Here is a 20,535-nt window from a genome sequence, read left to right as displayed (position 1 = left end):
TATCCTTAGGTCCTGTTATATTCTTACTGTCCCTTTATGATTTCTATGTATACAGTCTTGTTATTAATCTATATACTTATCAACGATCAAAAACTGTATTTGCTCCTCGCTTACAAAAACTCACTGCGTCATCTGTGTTCTCTTTTCACTGTTTTCTTTCAAAACCGGATTCTAAAATAATAATGTTATTAGCTATAAACAAAACTACCACTTGAGGGCGCAGTGCATAGAAAAGGAGCACATACCAATCCATAAACAGTAATAATAATAACTAGAAGTTGCAAGCAACTTGACGGCTTCCAAGGCATTCTTGTTCCTATCTGTGTTCCATAGTAACCATTACCCTATCTGCACTCTGTAAGGAGTTATAAGCTAGTTTTGCATTTGACCTTAAGGACAGGTCAAAGGTCACGGTCAAGTTAATTTTTGAATAGAGCATATATGGGTTCATTTGTGTATTACATAGTAACTATGACACTGTCTAAACTCTCAAAGGAGTTCTAAACAAGTTTTGCATTTGAGCTTTAGCAAGGTTATATGTGCAAATATGTGCAATTTCACCATTGCTGAAATTTGATTGGCTCACGGCGGCCATGTTTTTTTATGTAGCGAGTTGCTTTGCACAAACTTGATAGACAACCTTGCCAGGGCTATGTATGCAAAGTTTGGCTTCAATCAGCATAACGGATTCAAAGAAGAAGTCGTTTGAATATTTTCAACAAATCCAATATGGCCGCCAAACGATGCGACCGATCGACTTAAATCTAGGCCATGAGGGGAGTATGTGCACCAAGTTTCAGGTCTCTGCTGTAAACCAGTTTGGAGAAGATGATTTTTTTAAATTGTCCAAAATTCTTGTAAAATCCAATATGGCTGCCACACCATGTGACCTATGACCTTCACCCTACCAAGTTTCGTGAGTTTCCTTGCAATGGTGTTGATTTTAGAGATTTTTTGAAAACAGCGGGAGAAAAAAAAAAAAAATCCTAACAGAAACAATAGGCTTCCCAGCCATTCTAGCTAGAAAGCCTAATTACACATTTCTAAATAAACTAAAATAAGAATACATTATTTTTTATAATCAAAATGCAAAATTGCAATTCGGCTCCTACACTTACTATACCAGAATCTAAGTCATTAATGTAGATTAGGAATAGCAGAGGACCTAATACTGATCCCTGTGGTACTCCACAGGTTACCTCGCTACATTTTGAGGTTTCTCCTCTAATCAGTACTTTCTGTTTTCTACATGTTAACCACTCCCTAATCCATGTGCATGCATTTCCTTGAATCCCAACTGCGTTCAGTTTGAGAATTAATCTTTTATGTGGGACTTTGTCGAAAGCTTTCAGGAAATCTAAATAAACCATGTCATATGCTTTGCAATTATCCATTGTCGATGTTGCATCGTCAAAAATCAAGCAGGTTAGTTAGACACGATCTCCCTTTCCTAAAACCATGCTGACTGTCTCCCAGGATACTGTTACCATATAGGTATTTTTTTATTTTGGATTTTATTATAGTTTCCATAAGTTTACATATAATAGAAGTCAGGCTCATTAGTCTGTAGTTACCTTGTTCGGTTTTGTCTCCCTTTTTGTGGATCGGTATTACGTTTGCAATTCTCCAGTCTGTCGGTGCAACCCCTGTCTCATGATCTTGGTTAGCGGTTTGTAAATAACTTCTTTCATTTCATTGAGTACTATTGGGAGGATCTCATCCGACCCAGGGGATTTGTTTATCTTAAGAGTTCCTAGTCCCTTTAACACTTCTGCCTCTGTTATGCTAAAGTTATTTAAAACTGGATAGGAACAGGTCAACATGTGGGCCATGTTCTCCGAGTCCTCCTTTGTAAAAACTTGTGAAAGGTAATCATTTAGTATATTTGCTATTTTTTTTCTTTTCGTCTATGATTTTGCCATTTTACCTCCTCTTTGAATGCTCTCTTGCTGTTATAATATTGGAAAAAAGTTTTTGGAATTGGTTTTAGCCCCCTTAGGAATGCTCATTTCTACCTCTCTTGGCCTTTCTAATTTTGAGTTGGCAGTTCCAAGTACTGTTTCTCTGTACTTTGTTCTTGGTCCCTTTTAAACGGTCTGTAAAGTGCTTTTTTTTTCTCTGAATATTTTTTGTTTAATTGATCTTTTAAACCATTTTGGCCTTTTTGCTTTAGATTTTGATTTGTCTCCTGTTGTGGATGTTTTCTGTATTTTACTCCAATCTACTTATTTTAGTCTCTGTTTCATTCCTTCATAGTTTGCCTTTTTAAAATTGTAAACTTTAGCTTTAGTCGTTGGGTTTTAAAAAGCACTTCAAATGAGACCATGTTGTGATCTGAGTTTGCCAATGGTTCTGTGACCTCTGTTGTAGTTATTCTGTCTTCTGTTATTTGAAAAGACTAAATCAAGGCATGCCTCCCCTCTCGTCGGTGCCTTGACAAATTGCGTTAGGAAGCAGTCGTTTGTCATTTCTACCATTTCAATTTTGTCTGTCGTGCTCCCCACCTGGTTTTCCTATTTTATTGTGCTTGTGCACAATAGACGCGTTCTGTGTGTACCGTACATTTTACTATAGTAAACAGTGCAGGTGTTAAGCATTCGATACAAGACAGTACCACCTTTGATCTAGTCAGCACTGGTTAGAGTCATTTACCACTGTTGTCACACTGCCAGCGGCATAGCAGCATTGCTGCGTACGTGTTCAGCAGTCTCCTTGGGTACTAGTAATATATGCTATACTGTTATAGCGATTACAGTTAAAGATCATTTGCATTACGTACTACTGCATTATGCTGGGTTTTCATTCTTGTGACATATGCAAGAGGGGTCTCCCCACAGAGGACAGGCATGGCAGATGCCTGTCCTGAGCTTTTGCCACTGATAAAAGGGCCACAGATGTTTTGAATGTTCCATGGCCTGTAGATGACAAACGGAAAGACTTTTTGAGGATGATCCCGTTTCCTCTCAGGTGTCTCCTCCGGTACATCCGGATTTCCTTTTTGAAGTGCATTCATCCTGGGGTCACCCGGCTAAAGCACCTGCTGCTTCACGTTCTTTGGGAACGCTGTACAGCCTGCATGAGGTAGAAAAACTTGGCTTGGCTGATTTTCCACCAGTAGATGCCGCTATCGCATCATTGGTGCAAGCCCCAAAACTAGCGCTTTTAAATAAAGATGCTACCTGTCCAAATAAGTAGTGCAGGGTTTCTGAGATTATGCTTAAAAAGACTTACTCAGCTGGTGCTTTTGCTGCGCGACTGGGTTATAACAGCATCTTGATTGCTTACCAGAGCTGCTTGTTGAAATCTCTTTCACAGAGTCACAGGCCCACACCACAGCAGCTTGAGGAACTGCGGCTTGTGAATAAAAACCTGATCCGTATTTCAAAATTCAACGGGCAGGCAGTGGATAGGAACCTGGCTGCTTTAGTAGCTGCAAGATGTCAGCTCTGGCTGTCTCAGGCACGCATAGTGTCATCGGGCGGGGGATTCTACGAAGGAACTGGTGTACCTGCTTCCAAAGAGGCTGCCTCTAGTACGTAGACCAGCGCCAAACTAGAGACCAAGGTTCCAGCAACCTCAGAGACCGGCACAACCGACCCGTGGCTGCAAAAAGGGGGAACTTCAATAAGATCCGCCATCAAGCGCAAGGCAAAAGCCTCAGGCAAAGCAGAAGCCCTACCAATTTGCTGCCTTTTCAGGGAATCACCTGGAGTACTGGCTTCAGTGCACCTCGGACAACTCGGTGCTCAATACTGTACAGACTGGTTATTCTCTGCAATTCAAACACGGTCCTCCTCCATTTCGAGGCGTGACTACAACATTTTAATTATGTTTTGGGTTTTTTTTTTACCTTCTGAGACAACGTTGGTGTTGTTCCTTTCGTTCTCTTGATGTTGGTTTTGATCATCTAAGTTTTGAAGTGGCTCAAATTTGTTTGATGTTTTCATTTCTGGTGGTTATGTTTGACTAAGTTTCTTTTTTTTCCTGTCTTTGCCTACCTGAACCCAGCTGTTTTGACCCTCTTCTATCTCCCTGGTGGCTTTCTGTCTGTTAGGGGTGTAAACTTCCAAGAATTGTGGGTGTGCCAGCTCCTCAAGCTCCTGTTGCTGTCTCATTTTCTCATTAAGTTAGTTACAGTAAATATTTTTTTTAAAAACCTGAAACAAAACAATTGTAAGTACTGTAAATATTTCTAAACTACTGACATGAGAAAATGATCAAGTTTAGAATTTTTTTTTGCAGATTGTGCAAGGCTTTCTAACTGCAAGCGCAAGTCAAAAGGGAAGTTCGAAAGGCCAAGAGAGGGGTAAAAATGAACAATTCCAAAAAGAACATTCAAGGAGGAAGTAAAATGTCTAAGAGATGCAAATGGCAACATCATAGATGAAGAAAAAAAAGCAAATATATTAAATTATTACTTTTCACAAGTTTTTATAAAGGAGGATATGGACAACATACCCCACATGTCTACCTGTCCTATCCAATTTTAAGTAACTAGCATAACAGAGGCAAAAGTGTTAAAGGGACTAGGAGCTCTTAAAATAAACAAATCCCCTGGGCTGGATGAGATCCTCCCAATACTACTCAAAGAAATGAAAGAAGTTATTTACAAACTGCTAAGTAAGATCATGCAACAGTCTCTTGAGACAGGGGTTGTACCGACAGACTGGAGAATTGCAAACGTAATACCGATCCACAAATAGGGAGACAAAACCGAACGAGGTAACTACAGACCAATAAGCCTGACTTCTATTCTATCTAAACTTATGGAAACTATAATAAAATCAAAAATAAAAAATTACCTATATGGTAACAGTACCCTGGGAGACAGTCAGCATGGTTTTAGGGAAGGGAGATTGTGTCTAACTAACCTGCTTGATTTTCTTGAGGATGCAGCATCGACAATGGATTATTGTAAAGCATACGACATGGTTTATTTAGATTTCCAGAAAGCTTTTGACAAAGTCCCACATAAAAGATTAATTCTCAAACTGAACGCAATAGGGGTTCCAGGAAATGCATGCACATGGATTAGGGAGTGGTTAACATGTAGAAAACAGAAAGTACTGATTAGAGGAGAAACCTCAAAATGTAGCCGGGTAACCAGTGAAGTACCACAGGAATCAGTATTAGGTTCTCTGTTCTTCCTAATCTACATTAATGACTTAGATTCTGGTATAGTAAACAAACTTGTTAAATTTGCAGACGACACAAAAATAGGAGGAGTGGCAAACACCGTTCCAGTAGCAAAGGTCGTTCAAAATGATCTAGACAGCATTCAGAACTGGGCAGACACATGGCAAATGACGTTTAATAGAGAGGTGTAAAGTACTGCAGGCAGGCAATAAATATGTCCATTATAAATACCATATGGAAGATACTGAAATTGAAGGAATCTATGAAAAAGATCTATAAGTTTAGGTTGACTCAGAAATATCTTCATCTAGGCAATGTGGGGAAGCTATAGGCCAACAAGATGCTCGGATATTCTCTATAGTGAAAAGTGTGGAATTTAAATCAATGGAAGTACTGTTAAAACTTTACAATGCATTAGTAAGACCTTATCTAGAATACTGTGTTCAGTTCTGGTCACCTTGTTACAAAAAGGATATTGCTGCCTTAGAAAGAGTGCAAAGAAGAGCGACCAGAATTATTCTGTTTATAAAAGGCATGTCATATGCAGACAGGCTAAAAGAATTTAATCTATTCAGTCTTGAACAAAGAAGACTAGGCGGCGATCTGATTCAAGCATTCAAAATTCTAAAAGGTATTGACAATGTCGACGCAAGGGACTTTTTTGACCTGAAAAAAAAAACAAGGACCAGGGGTCACAAATGGAGATTAGGTAAAGGGGCATTCAGAACAGAAAATAGGAGGCACTTTTTACACAGAGAATTGTGAGAGTCTGGAACCAACTCCCCAGTAATGTTGTTAAAGCCGACACCCTGGGATCCTTCAAGAAGCTGCTTGGATCAATAAGCTACTAACAACCAAACAAGCAAGATGGGCCGAATGGCCACGTCTCGTTTGTAACCTTTCTGATGTTCTTATGTTCCAGTAGTAATTTACACTTCCATAATCAGTCTCCCCATTTAAACCTTGGGGTGTATCTTGCACCTTTTAGTATTATCAACTTGTATGGATGCAGGAAGTACCATTGAGATTAAAACCTTGTTTAACAAGGGAGACCTGGAAATGTGTCTACATTGCTTTTCTCTTCCAGCAGCTGTTCACCTATATGTGTGGTGTACCATCTTTCTCATCAGCATACTCCCACATTCATCCAGTCATTGCCCCAACTAGTGAATTCAAATTCTCCTTGAAATGTAAACCACGTTTAACTAGTGTGACCATATGTCTCGGTTTTACTGAGACAATCCCATTTCCCGTCAACTGTCCCCGTGTCCCAATATTTTTCACCAAAACTGAAAAAAATCCCAGTGTCCAACGGTGCTAGATAGCACTGCTTTAAACAATTGGCAATGATATTAAAATGTGGTAGCAGAATAAAACATTTTATATAGGTTACTGTGCAAAATTAAAAGTATGCAAAATAATAGAAATTAAGGGGTAAAAATAGCAATACTGCCATAGGGTTATAACATCTAGTTATACTTGGCCAAGAACTGCAAGGAGAAGGTGTAGTAGTTATGCATCAATCACAGGTTGTTATTTAGTTTAATTTATATTTATTTATTTATTTCTTAGCAGACGCCCTTATCCAGGGCGACTTACAATTGTTACAAGATATCACATTATTTTTACATACAATTACATTATTTTTACAACAATTACCCATTTATACAGTTAATGTGAAAAATAGTGATAAAAGCACTGTATTCAAATAAGAAGCATGCTGTGTATAATCTTTATTAACCTGTGAAGGAAGCACATGCAACATAATGTGAGTTACATATAGTAGATAACTATTTATTTATTGTAGCCCAAACTACTTGTATTATTTCCAACAAGCATTTTGTTAAATTATTGGCAGGGTTCAAAGACAATGTGATCAAGCCTATAAAACCAGTCTACGGAATAAATAAAACTAGAAATAAAAGTATTGGCAGCAGGTTTAAATGGATTAAAAAATGTAAACAATTTACTTTTGTAACATTTACTATTATTTTCATATGTGATCAAGTTAGCCTGCATATGTATATTATAAATAACAGCTGGTATTGAGTGTATCACAGAGACTTCTAGGTTATGTCATAAACTGTGAGCAGATTTGAAATCATTCAAACCGTAAAACTGTTACTATCACATAACACATTGACAAGCCAGTTGGTATTATACAAACAATATGGAATTTCCTTTTTAAAATAGTGTACAAGCAAATGAGAATTTGTTTTTGGAAACTTATTATTATTATTATTATTATTGTAAAATGTTCTTAGTATGGAACAGAACTATTTAATTGCAACCTGGCAAAGCTATATTCTAGTAGAAATACAGCAAGAAAAAAACAAACAATCTACTCTATTGTGGGGTTGTATAGTGATAAAAGATACAACTTTTACTTTTTGTTGATTGATCAGTTCTGCTTTTGTAGTCCGATCAGAAATTGTTAGATGCCTTTACTACAATTCTGCTGTACATCTTTAAATACAGTCCTTTTTTACTGCGACTGTGCCAAAGAAGCACATGAGCTCATGTCATATTGGTATTATGCAGTTCACTGTTTATACTGTATACTCAGCTGTAATGCATATTTTGCTAGTGCCTAGGTGGTGCTTTTTTCACCTTGTTTTCAGTATGTTTGTGCCAGAAGAACGGTAAATTCTCTAAGACCATAGTTTTTAAAATATGTTTAATTAGCTGACTGGTGGCTGTAATGAAGCAACATTAATTTTTTACTGTTCTACTTGCTATGACATCCAATGGTGTGTGTGCTCTCTATGTGAGTGCAATAAGGTATTTAGTTCAATATCCTGTACAGATCTGTGAAATATATGTAAATATCAGTTTTCACATGTACAATTTTGTGGTGACTAAAGTGATGAAAACAATGGTAATGTAACTGGTATTATTGAACTGAAAGTGTTTTTTACATTTGGTAATGTAATGATTCCTGTTTGCAGACAGTTCATGTACAGACCCATTTATTTTACAAGCCAGAAAGTGAAATTGAAACTTATAATATGAATTGCAGATGTGTGTACAGTAGCTTTATTTCTAGATCCCATAAAAAAAATAATTTGGGTGGGGATGGAGGGTCAAGGATAGAAATCGTAATTCCTTTGGATATCTGATCATTTGTTTTCATTATTTTAAGTAGGAAGATGTGTAATCCATTCATCTTCAAAGAGGGTGTTGCCATCATGCAGATATATACTATTTAGAGTGTATTATGCCGATATGGGCACTGTAAATAGGTATATGATATAGCACAGTATATATGATATAGATTAATGTATTTATTTGTATTCCTGGGCGACAAATACCATACAAGCGCTGACAGTTATATCTCAATCTTCCTACATAAAACAAGAGAATGAGTCATATAAGTAAAAGTGCATAACCAGTACAAAAACAGATATTCTGCATAAACAATGTCAGACAAATATGTGCCATAGTGCAAAAATATTGGCAGTTACATCCCATGCCCCATATATTAGTCTACAAAGGCATTATTTTAATACCCTTTCATTGCATTGATACAGGTGATTCGATTTGCAAAAGTGTTTGGGCTTTCTGCCTCACAAATACATTTTTAATGGGCTGTTTTTGAACACGTGAAGATTTATAGTTTCCCCTCATACTTTCCTTCATTTGTAATCTGTGATATTTAAAGATATTTTTCCTCAGGATGTAATTTATGAGTACATTCAGTCACTGTTATTATTATTGCCAAACCCTGCTGGTAGCAAATGTCTTGAACAGTGGTTCTTCAGCTTTATGTACCAGGACTATGCAGGATATAAAATGCAATCGAGACCTTTAATTCACTTTGGTAAATCATACTGATGTATATTGGTTTAGCATAACAGGAAAGTAGGACATTCAGTTGTTTTGTTTATCTGATTGTAACACATTCTTGTACTGTGCAATAATTAATTACTTTCATTTTAATATATACAATACAATAGTACCCAGGTACAGTATACATGACTCAGATAGAATGTACCATTTTATATTGCCCTTTGTAGCCATTGTCTTTATCTTCTCAAAGATTGGATGCTATATTTATTGTTACAGTAAAGGTCCTGAGGAAATAGCTTAGTACATATTGTCCCCGATCTAAGGGATTTGTGAATAAGTGTTAATTTTCTGTTAAAAAAAAAAAAAGTGACATCATGACATGTTCTAACACCCTGGTTGCTTAAGTAAATATAGGACCTAGGAATGTTGCAAAAACAATAACATTAATTATTCATACATAATAAAATAACTGTTATGTAGTTTATATTAAAGTAAGTATTAAAGTAAGTAGTACAAATACTACTACCTTTTTATCCCTGGGTTTTAGTTTTCAGTTCCCCTGGTCTAATGAAAAAATGTACAGTAACTGAAATAGTTTCAGTAGATCTCAATCCAGTTCCTAATTCCTTCCTGAACTGTCTGCCTCATTGGGAGGAACGGTAGTTCCTCGCGCCAAGTTATAAACGAAGCGCGAGAACTACCAGACTCTCTATACAGCAAGGATAGTTTACGTGTTTTCAGGGTATTGGCGCAGCAAAAGTAAATCAGCCAAAAGCACATTTCACTTTTAATTTGTAGTTCCCAACACTCTTAGGTAAAATGTAGAAAAAAAGTCAATACCCGTCATATAGTAAGAGAAATAAGTCGCCAAAGTAAGGTAAAAATGTTTTTCTCCCAATGTATTTTTTTGCAGACCCCAGGCACTTTTATCCACATATACGTATATTACAGGACATCCAGGTTTAATGACAATTAACTTATTTTGTCAACAGGAATTATACTCGGGAACGCATTTATTTTGACATCTGTATCATTTATATTAAACGATTTATTGATATTTTAAAATGGACTAGTCATACGCATCGCTTTTTTGAAGACCCCAGGGAGTTTTATCCATGTATATGGAAATATACTAGGGAATGCACTTGTGACGTCTATGTTGTTTATATTAAATTATTTATTTCTGTTTTAAAATTGAACATTTGCCTGCAAAAATATATTCTTTTTATAGAACTATAAAAAAAGGTCTGGCGTGTGGGATTTGAAAAACTATAACCTTCAGTTTGCAAGCGTGTTGTGTTATACTGCCAGTGCTACACGATTTTTAGTTGAGACGAGCAGTATTTTGAAAGATGAAGTCAGCCAGCTGAGAATTCTCTGGACTTTGTTATATTTTAGAGATTTTTCGAGTCATCATTCATCTTCATCACCATCATCATTCTGAGAGTCTGATCTTGAGCTCTGAAAAAGAATTGGTTTCCTGTCAGTGTAACGCTCATTGTGGTCCGTATTGGCGCAAGGAAGTACGGTTCCTCTCGATACTGGTTGATGAGGGTAATGCTAAGTGTGGTCCCCGCTGGACAAAAAAGGTATTTTTTCTGAGAATTAGCTATGCTGAAGGATAGTATATATATATTTGGTAAAAGTAAAACATTAATAAATATTGAAATAAATGAATACATAAATCAATACATAGACATTTCTTTCTTTCTTTCTTTATCTATCTTGATATTTATTTATTTATTTTTCACTATCATATAAACCCTGCCATTTAATACCATATGAAACGAAAATAAATATTCAACAGTTCTTGGTCAATTGTATATTTGTGAAGATTTTTGTACATTAAGGTCGTCATGCTTTCATATATTTTTACTTTCAAATTAAAAAATATATTGCAACGACCCAGACAATTGCTTTGTTGCAGGACTTGTTGTTTGTTCAGTTTGTCTCGTCTGTCTTTTATATGTTACATGTATTGTAAGGGGAATAGGTCATGCCGTTACTTAGCTTGGGAAGGGGAGTCAGTGAATAAAAGGGGGTGCATGAGCCTGGGGACTGGAGACAGTCCAGCGCTGAACTTGAATGAGGAACTATGGGTGCGACTGAGCGAGCGTGTGAGCTGTGACTGGGGAGAATATGCAGTGAAAGTGCCAAGACTAAAACGTAGGGTTTTTATTTTGATGCTGTAAATTCTGGCCCCTGACAGGAATTCTCTGTAGTTTCAAATAAAACAAACATTTTGAGAATTTAACACCGTCTCCCTGAGTACTACTTCCTGAACATGAAAACATTACATTCTACTAAATTAATGAATTAAGCTTATTATGATAGTTTGCAAAATCAGATGAAAGCTTTCAGTACAATCGGGATAACATAATCATTATTTACAAAATCTTGTTTTGTCTCGTTACTTGTTAAAAACTGTAACTTTACTGCTATGCTATTCGCAAATGTTCTGAAATGGAAGGGCAAACTTTGTGGCATGAAAGCTAGGGCGTCTGCATTGCAAGCTGCATTGGAAGCATGTCTTGGGTTCAATTCCCACACGGTTTATATTGCAAACTTATAAACAATTTAAATGTGTTTTATTCATGTGCAACAAACACATTTTTAATGTGAACAAAATTTAGTTCATATGAATGACACTTTCATTGAATATACATACTTTTGCACACATAACTTTAACATTTTTGTGTGTGTGTGTATATATATAAAATAAATAAAACACAAGCCAAGTTAATAGAAGCAATTGGGGCAACCTTGGCCCCCATCAGTTTTAAAGTTGTGCCTATTTGCTTTGTGCTTGGCAAGGTTGCCCCAATGGTTTCTTGAAACTTGGCTTGTGTTTTTGATATCTCCACTTTAAATGGCTGGGCACTTCTGATAACGTGGTGTTAACTCACATTTCCAATGTGTGTTTGTTTCAGATACAGTATACAGCCCAACTTTACAATAAAAAAGATGGGTTTAGATCTAAGATTTTTTCATTGTCTGTGGTTTGGGAGTAAAATGGATTAAAATAATTGACAAAATAGAGACACATGACAGAACTACATAAGAGTTAGGAGTATTTAAAATATATAGGCCTATATAAAGTTACATGACTATAGCCTATATGTCTTTGAAGATTACAAACAGAGACATAAAACAACAGATGATCACCTACTGTTAGAGAAATGGTTAACATTTACATGATAATATGGGTAGCACATGTTCCGCTTTTGAAAACCCTCTTCTCTGTTAGCACATGAAGGGGTGATTGCAATAACTGCTCACTGTACAGAGGCAATTAAACTAGATATTTAGATTGCAACTGTATTTAAAACCGAACAAATATAAAATGTAGTCATAATCAATTTCAGTAAATACAGACTTTAAAATGACCATAACACTATACTAATTGCTATGGTTGTTGTACGCTCAGCAGCAAAATATGTATCCGTACCAATGGGCCATTCCATGAAAATGTAATGTATGTTGCAGTATTGGCAAGCCCAAGAATTTATGATGATCAAAATCCTGTAGATTAGGTTCATCACAAATATTGTGCTTGCCATTAGTCTGATATTGATGACTTCCCAGTGTTAATTCTAGAATGCTTCAAATTTACATTACTGGTCATTTTACCCTTAAACCAAAGGTTGATATTAACTGTTTTACAATACAGTAAAGGTTTAGCTGCCATCTGTGACATCTGTCCTATAATATGGGTATTTAGTCATAGCACAAACCAATAAAATAACTTAATAGTGCGTTTTGTATAAATGCAATTCTGACATGTTCCTAAATTTGGGACATTTATTTGTCCCTTTGTAAAAGCAGGAGAACACTTTTACAGTGAATCTGCACTTCATTTAAAGCCATAAAATGTGATTGTTTATATGTCAAAACAAGTTATTTAGTACCCAGAGTATCACATTTCAAAGACTCAAGCTGTTTTATGTATTTTGTGATCATTTTAATAGGTGAGTTACAGTTCTCAACTCCATGTTAGTTTCTTGTTTTTTGTGGTAGAAAAAAAGTTACAATAGATTGATATTGAGATATAATGGTGCTGGCTCAATCATGGTATTTTCATGCTCAATCATGGTATTTTCATGCTCAATCATGGTATTTTCATGCTCAATCATGGTATTTTCATGCTCAATCATGGTATTTTCATGCTCAATCATGGTATTTTCATGCTCAATCATGGTATTTTCATGCTCAATCATGGTATTTTCATGCTCAATCATGGTATTTTCATGCTCAATCATGGTATTTTCATGCTCAATCATGGTATTTTCATGCTCAATCATGGTATTTTCATGCTCAATCATGGTATTTTCATGCTCAATCATGGTATTTTCATGCTCAATCATGGTATTTTCATGCTCAATCATGGTATTTTCATGCTCAATCATGGTATTTTCATGCTCAATCATGGTATTTTCATGCTCAATCATGGTATTTTCATGCTCAATCATGGTATTTTCATGCTCAATCATGGTATTTTCATGCTCAATCATGGTATTTTCATGCTCAATCATGGTATTTTCATGCTCAATCATGGTATTTTCATGCTCAATCATGGTATTTTCATGCTCAAAATGGTATTTTCCGTTCTGTATTAGAATATTCGTTCATTTCCAAAATATAAGCTGATTGCTTCAAGCTTAGACTTTTCAGTCCTTATCGACTGTTGCTCTGTTTTGTGAGTGATTATACAGAAAATAATTTTGTCAATGTTTTATCCACATTAAGTATGTTTGTGCAACTAGGTGGTAAACTGGAGCAAGGCAAAACACGTTGCAATATGTATTTCTAATTTCCAACATGGACATGTTTTTTTGCCTTTTAATACATGTCAAGCAATGTCCATTTGACTATTCGGATATTTGTCCCAGCACTCAGGAATACACATTTAAAATACAAAAATCAAGTACGTTTATGGTAGAAATAAAATTAAAGATACAATGACCTATACTAAAGATTATGAGACATTAGAGAAACTAAGCAGCAGCATATATATATATATATATATATATATATATATATATATATATATATATATATATATACACACCACCATTCTATATTAATTCATCTGTTTCCGGCAGGGCACTTATGCGTTGGGCATATTATCGTCTACCAGCATTGCACTTTTTTATTCACTCATTTATTTCAGTATTAGCTTAGCCTCACTGAATGCGATATTACATAGAGGGGCTGTAGCAGGACGGAAGAAAAGCCCTGCTGTTTAATCATATTGTTTGTTTATTTTTAGAACGGGGGCTCCCCCTCCGCCCCTGTGTTATTTTGTATTGTTTATTTATTTTTATTGTATTTAAATGTATGACGGCGAGCGCCGTATGTTTTGGTATTGTTTTGTATTTTGACGGTGTAGCCATTTGTTATTATTTAGTAACGTGGATGGGAAGCCCCATCCACATGTTATTTTAAAAACTCGTGCAGAAGGTGGCCATCTCCCGAATTAATTAAGTGATTTAATTTGTTGCTAATCGGGAGATGGTCACCTGTTATAAAAAGCCTGCAGCTCTCCAACTCGGGGTGGGTGTTAGGAGTGAGAGGAGATAAACAAAGTAAAAGGATCAGTGACAGCCATTTGCCCAGCCTGAACTTTGTTTATTTATTTTTGTGTGCGTGATTTGTTTTGTTTACTTGTTTTATTTTCGCTCTGTGAGCAAGTGCTTTTTGTTTAAATATTTTATTTATTTTTTGGTTCTCTTTAAATAAAACGGCGCCCGCGCCACTGCACCGTACCTTTTGTTTTTGTTGTGCCTTCTTCTGGTCTGACGTCACCACTCGTCATCCCTGTCACAGGGGCCAACAGGAATCCATTATTTTATGCTTGCTTTGTGGTTCAGTCAGTGATCCTGCCTAACAAATTTAACCCATTATTATTCTCAAAGGCAAAGACCAAACAAATAAAATAATGCTTAAAAACAAATCAAATTAAAAAGAAGTATTTATGCACATCAATAAATTCAATAAGCTAACCCTAAGATCTGCCACTGTTTAGATCCTAGATCAGTTGAAGAACTTCTAGAAGCCACATGATAACCTGCCTGAAGGGCCACCTGTTTTGAATCTATATAGCTCTGCATATACACATTGAATTTAAAAGTAATACTAATAAAATCTGTTTAATATCCTGTTTTGAATATTACAGGATTTTTTATGATCTCGCAAATTTGTTTTACATAAACCAGTTACTTACCCTACTGAATTTTAGATGAATTGTTTTAAAAGTCTTATGGCAGCATTATATATATATATATATATATATATATATATATATATATATATATATATATATATATATATATATATATATTGTATTATAGTTTCCCAGTTAGTACACTTTCAGTTTACCTCCAGTGCAGTACAGCAAGACCCTTATTGGCATCCCTTTCTGTACAGACTTTAGTGATCATATTGATAATACTAGCAGATACACTGTAATGTGTAATGTTTACATTTGCACAACTTTGTTTGTCTGGCAAGAGTTTATAGAATTGTTTCCTTCTCAAAAGCAAACCATTTATTTAAAAATGATAATTTAGCTTTAAAACCAACCACTAAAAAAAAAAAAAGACTGAATTTAAGTTGGGAAAGTATAATGTACAGTATTACTTGGAAATAAACAGTATTATTTCATTAGGCTTTATATTTGTTATTGCCAGTACATTAAATGTACATGTTTGGTATTTTGGTATTATTTCAGGGAGGTAACCAGACAGCTACTGTGATTGCATTGTGCTCTATGAGGGACTTTAATCTAGCACAGGAGACATGCCAATTGGCCATCAGGAATGTAGGTGGCCTTGATGTGCTCATTAATTTGCTGGATACAGATGAAATCAAATGTAAAGTGAGTAGACCTGTCACTGTACTATAATGCCTGCAGGCAAACTGTGTTTTATTGTATGCTACAGTACAGAAGCCCTTTTGTCAGCAAAACAAAGGTACTATTTAAAAGAACAGACCTACAATTGTTAAATGCTTTCAGGATAAATGATTGCTAATGCTAATATACCATATTCCCAACTTTTTTTTATTTTATATATCACTTGTAAAAAAAAAGTACCATTATAAAGCACTACTTTATATCACTTTTTTGTTTGTGTATACAAATTAAACAATATTATGACTTCTACTGTTTTCATACTATTGTTACTTTTTTCCCATTTGTAATTAGATTGGTTCACTGAAAATTCTAAAGGAAATCAGTAGGAATTCACAGATCCGGCGTGCCATTGCGGACCTTGGTGGCTTACAGACCATGGTAAAAATCCTAGACTCCCCGGATAAGGATCTCAAGTTTTTAGCTGCAGAGACAATTGCGAACGTGGCCAAGTTTAGACGGGCAAGAAGAACTGTCAGACAGCATGGAGGAATAAAGAGACTGGTTCGTAGTTTGCCTTTTTTAGTTTTATATGAATTATGGAATTGTTTTTATATTGTAACAGCACATTATCGTTTGACTCCTGAAACACAACTGCTTAATAGCAACACCTACTGGGAGAAGAAGGACTGTAGCAGCTGCATGTCCAAAAAATACCTGTCCATGCCTATTTTGTGTGCAGTAGTTGACTTGAAATGATGTACTCTCCGAATGGTTTTGCTTACTCGTCAAGGGGAAGCTATTGCCTCCCCATCTACTGTATAAGGAGTTTGATTCCCAGTCGTCTATTATAATAAAAAACTACATAATGGATTTGTGTAGCTGAAGGTCAGTTTTCTATGACAGTTATATGCCCACAATAGGATTTATTATAGTGATTGAAAAATGAAACCATCAGTTGTAAATGTCTTACTTCAGGTGGGACTCTTGGACTGTGTTCCTGATAACTCTGCTAACCTGACTTCAGAACAGGAAAAAGACATTGAGGTGGCACGTTGTGGTGCCCTGGCATTGTGGAGCTGTAGCAAGAGCACCAGGAATAAAGAAGCCATCCGTAAAGCTGGTGGGATTCCGTTACTTGCACAGCTTTTAAAGTCTCCACATGAAAATATGTTAATCCCAGTAGTTGGCACACTGCAAGAATGTGCTTCTGAGGTAAAAGAGTGCCGTTTTTTTTTTTTTTTTAAGTAGGTTTTAATTTGGGAGGGCTGTGCAAATATGTGGCGCAGCCCTTCCAAAAATTTATTAATTACAGAATGATTGCATCTATAAAGTTAAATTTAATTATTCTTTAGGTGCCAGGTTAGTAATTGCTCCAATTTTATTATTTTATTGCCAATCTTACTGTTTCTTCACATTGTTTTAGCAAAGTTACAGGATTGCGATTCAGACTGAGGAGATGATTAAAGATCTGGTGAAAAATCTTAGTAGAGAAAACCCTGAGCTTCAGATGCATTGCGCAAGCGCTATCTTTAAGGTAAATATGTCGACAATATGTATTTTGATACTTTCCTGTCTTAACCCACCATTACTCTCACCACACCACCACCAGCATTATCCAGTCTTACAGTACATGGTAAAACTTGTCTGTAGCAACTACTTACACTACCAGAAAACATGGTCTTATTTATCAGCGAGTTCATTAAATAAGATCATATATAAAAGCTTCCCATTGTACTTTTCAATTGGGCCATGTTCATGATTTCTATTTTATACATTACAGGTCCATAGCATTTGAATAAAAGAGGGAATTTAATACAATAAAAGTTATATAGTTTTACTTTAATAAGGGGATTGCAAATGAAATGATAGCGTACATTTCCATTGTGTCCAAACTTTGTTTTAAAACTGAATCTGAAAACATGGAGAAGTAATTCATCTTAATTTTGTACACTATGCACATACCTGTATCATGTAATTGTAAGGCATTTCTGTGTGGGTGTATAAAAGACCTGACCAGAGGGTATGAAAAAGGATTACACTTTCCCCTGTAATATTTATGTCAGCAGAAATGATAATATACAGGACTGGCACAACACTGCTTGACTTAGGATATTTTGGCACTGGCACAGAACAATCCATGGGGAAAATAGCCCAAATGGACACTGAATTCAATATGTGCATATCACAGGTTAACCAACTACAGTATGATCAGCCAAAAAGCAGTGTATTTGAGGCCTCAACTCATTTGTTCAACATTGTGTCACTTGTTCATGGTTATTTTGGCCCTCTACATTGGCTGGATGAGCCATAGCATGGGTGCTTGTACCCTAAGGACCTCATGCCAGCTCTGTCTCATGCTTGCTGCTATATTAATTTGTATTTAATGACTAATCAGTTTGTTAACATATCACAAGGGCTGATCTAATATAACTATAATGTTAATATAATAATATAAGTTAGGTGTATTGGTTGGTTTAGCAAAAGGCAACATTATTGCTTGTTATTTTAATGTTTTTTGGTCTTGTGTTTTTGTTTATTTTTAGTGTGCTGAGGACATAGTAACACGTGACCTTGTTAGACAATATGATGGCCTGAAACCACTGGCCACACTTCTAAGCATGTCTGAGAATAAGCAACTTTTAGCTGCAACCACTGGAGCCATCTGGAAGTGTTCCATCAGCATTGAGAATGTGGCAAAGTATGTATTAAATTAGAACGCCACATTAACACAGTAGTTACTGTTGCTACTAAGCAAATATGGAATGATAATCCATTTTCCCAAATAGTTTACTTTTATAGCATATCTTCTTTAATATATATATATATATATATATATATATATATATATATATATATATATATATATATATATATATATATATATATATATTAATGTTTCATAAAACATGTAAATATAAAGTATCATCATAAGATTGCAGCCAAGTTGCACATGTTTTAAAAAAATCAATACATGAGAAAAGGAAACAGTGCAAAACCATACATAAATTATTCCTGTTGTTAGTAATTGTGTGACTTATGAATTGACAGGCCTGGAAAGGAGATATGGATGTAATGTTGTTTTTTCATAACTGAATTATTAACACTAATGGTTCTATTATATGTTGTGCCCTCATTGGGAAAGCACGTTCTAAATATATATATATATTTACATGTGTGACAATAAACCCTGTTATTTGTGCTTATGATGCGCGATAGCACAAAATAACATCTGTTATCCCCGTCATAATAGAGGTATGTTTTGCTTCTTGCTGGATCTTATTTTACTGTATTTCAGTTTAAGAAGTGCTGTAGTTATTTTTTAGTTCAGCAATGCCTGAGAACGTATATTTTAATTGCCAAGTACTGTTCAATCATTTTTAGCACATATACATATTTAAGGTCTTTGTGCTGCTTGATTGTAGTGTTATTATAAATGTACATTTGGCCAGCAGTCTGTTCATCTTCAAGTTGGAAATTCCAGAATCTTCTCTTGAAATATGTCCTCCCAGATGATTACCTTAATATAGAGAAATAGTAACTTTCCTAAAAATAAATAACACCAAAAAATTCATGACCTGGCATACTTTCACCATTTCTCCAGCTTCTGCAAAGGTACTCCCATAAAATAAATAATTTATTACTGTTTATTTTACTGTGCAATGTGAGACAGAGGACATGCAGAATAATATTCACATATGTATTAATTTATACTTCTGTGCCTGTTTATAATTTCCAGTTTTATATGATGGTAGCCAACAAATATAAAAAAAATGGATAAGCCTAAGCCTCATTTTCATTTTTTATAGCTCATCTTCATAATAAGGATAAATATTGAATCATATTATTTACAACTAGGGTTAAAATAAAATAATTACTGTTTCTTATTTCAGATTTACAGAGTGATATTAACTTTTATTGTAATTCATTTGAAGAATGAAGTGTTTCAGAATCAGAAAAATGTTAACTAAAAATAACTACAGTACATGCTTTTTATGGAATTTATATTATTCAGATGAGGTTATATTCCAGTTTGAAAGCAGCCCTCGGCTGGGTCAAAAGTTCTTCAGCTGATAACTATTTCAGTGTTTACTGTTGAATAAATTGTTTATGTTACAACTCTGTTTAGGTTTTCTGTGTTGTTAATTCACTTTAGTAAAGTTAAACATAGGGGTCTATCTATTCAATTGATTTAAATAGTGGCAGATCTAAGTACCCCCTGTTTTAAATATTTTTCTAATTTCTGAAGACAGAATAGACTAAGGAGACTCACACTCACTAAAAGCAGGTTTTGTAATAGTTACTTCTTTTCATGACGGCAGTATTTGGATCTTCCCCATTTAGATCAGCTGAATAGGCCCCCTAGTAGGTAAAAAGTTAAGATCTTAATGGTAACCTAATTCAGTGACAGAAATATTAAACCATAATTGGAAAGAGAGACAGGGACTCAGAATTGATTTAAAAAAATAAAAAGCAATTTCTATCTGAGGCAGTATAGCTGTTTTTAGAAGTGCAGCTTTTATAGGCAGCTATATGTGCAGTTTTGTTTTTATAAATATACATGTAAACACTGAATTAAAGACCAGGATCCAGCCAAGCAAATAAACAAAGTTTTATTGAGTTTACACATTCGGTTAAAAGGGAAGTCTCATCAGGGGTTTGTTAGATTAGATACTCAGCAGTAATCAAAAAGTGATCAAGGCTGTACATACACTAGGTTTACTTGAACTGCAAACGTAAAGGGTTTACCAAGATAGAAA

General features: G+C 35.2%; 1 protein-coding gene across 3 annotated transcripts in view; it reads left to right on the top strand.

The window, feature by feature from the left end:
- LOC117400736 (outer dynein arm-docking complex subunit 2-like) overlaps window positions 1–20,535 on the top strand; it is an 86,327-nt gene that overhangs the window by 28,255 nt on the left and 37,537 nt on the right. For all 3 annotated transcript variants that reach the window (XM_034001035.3, XM_059023217.1, XM_034001036.2), the window contains 5 exons: window positions 15,656–15,802; window positions 16,130–16,339; window positions 16,754–16,990; window positions 17,202–17,312; window positions 18,322–18,476. In XM_034001035.3, coding sequence (XP_033856926.3) covers window positions 15,656–15,802; window positions 16,130–16,339; window positions 16,754–16,990; window positions 17,202–17,312; window positions 18,322–18,476 — 860 coding nt within the window. The remainder of the gene's footprint in view (window positions 1–15,655; window positions 15,803–16,129; window positions 16,340–16,753; window positions 16,991–17,201; window positions 17,313–18,321; window positions 18,477–20,535) is intronic.

This window comes from Acipenser ruthenus, chromosome 4 (genome assembly GCF_902713425.1).
Source record: "Acipenser ruthenus chromosome 4, fAciRut3.2 maternal haplotype, whole genome shotgun sequence".
Lineage (NCBI taxonomy): Eukaryota > Metazoa > Chordata > Actinopteri > Acipenseriformes > Acipenseridae > Acipenser > Acipenser ruthenus.
Note: the sequence above shows the minus strand (reverse complement) of the source record. Positions and strands in the feature narration are given on the sequence as shown.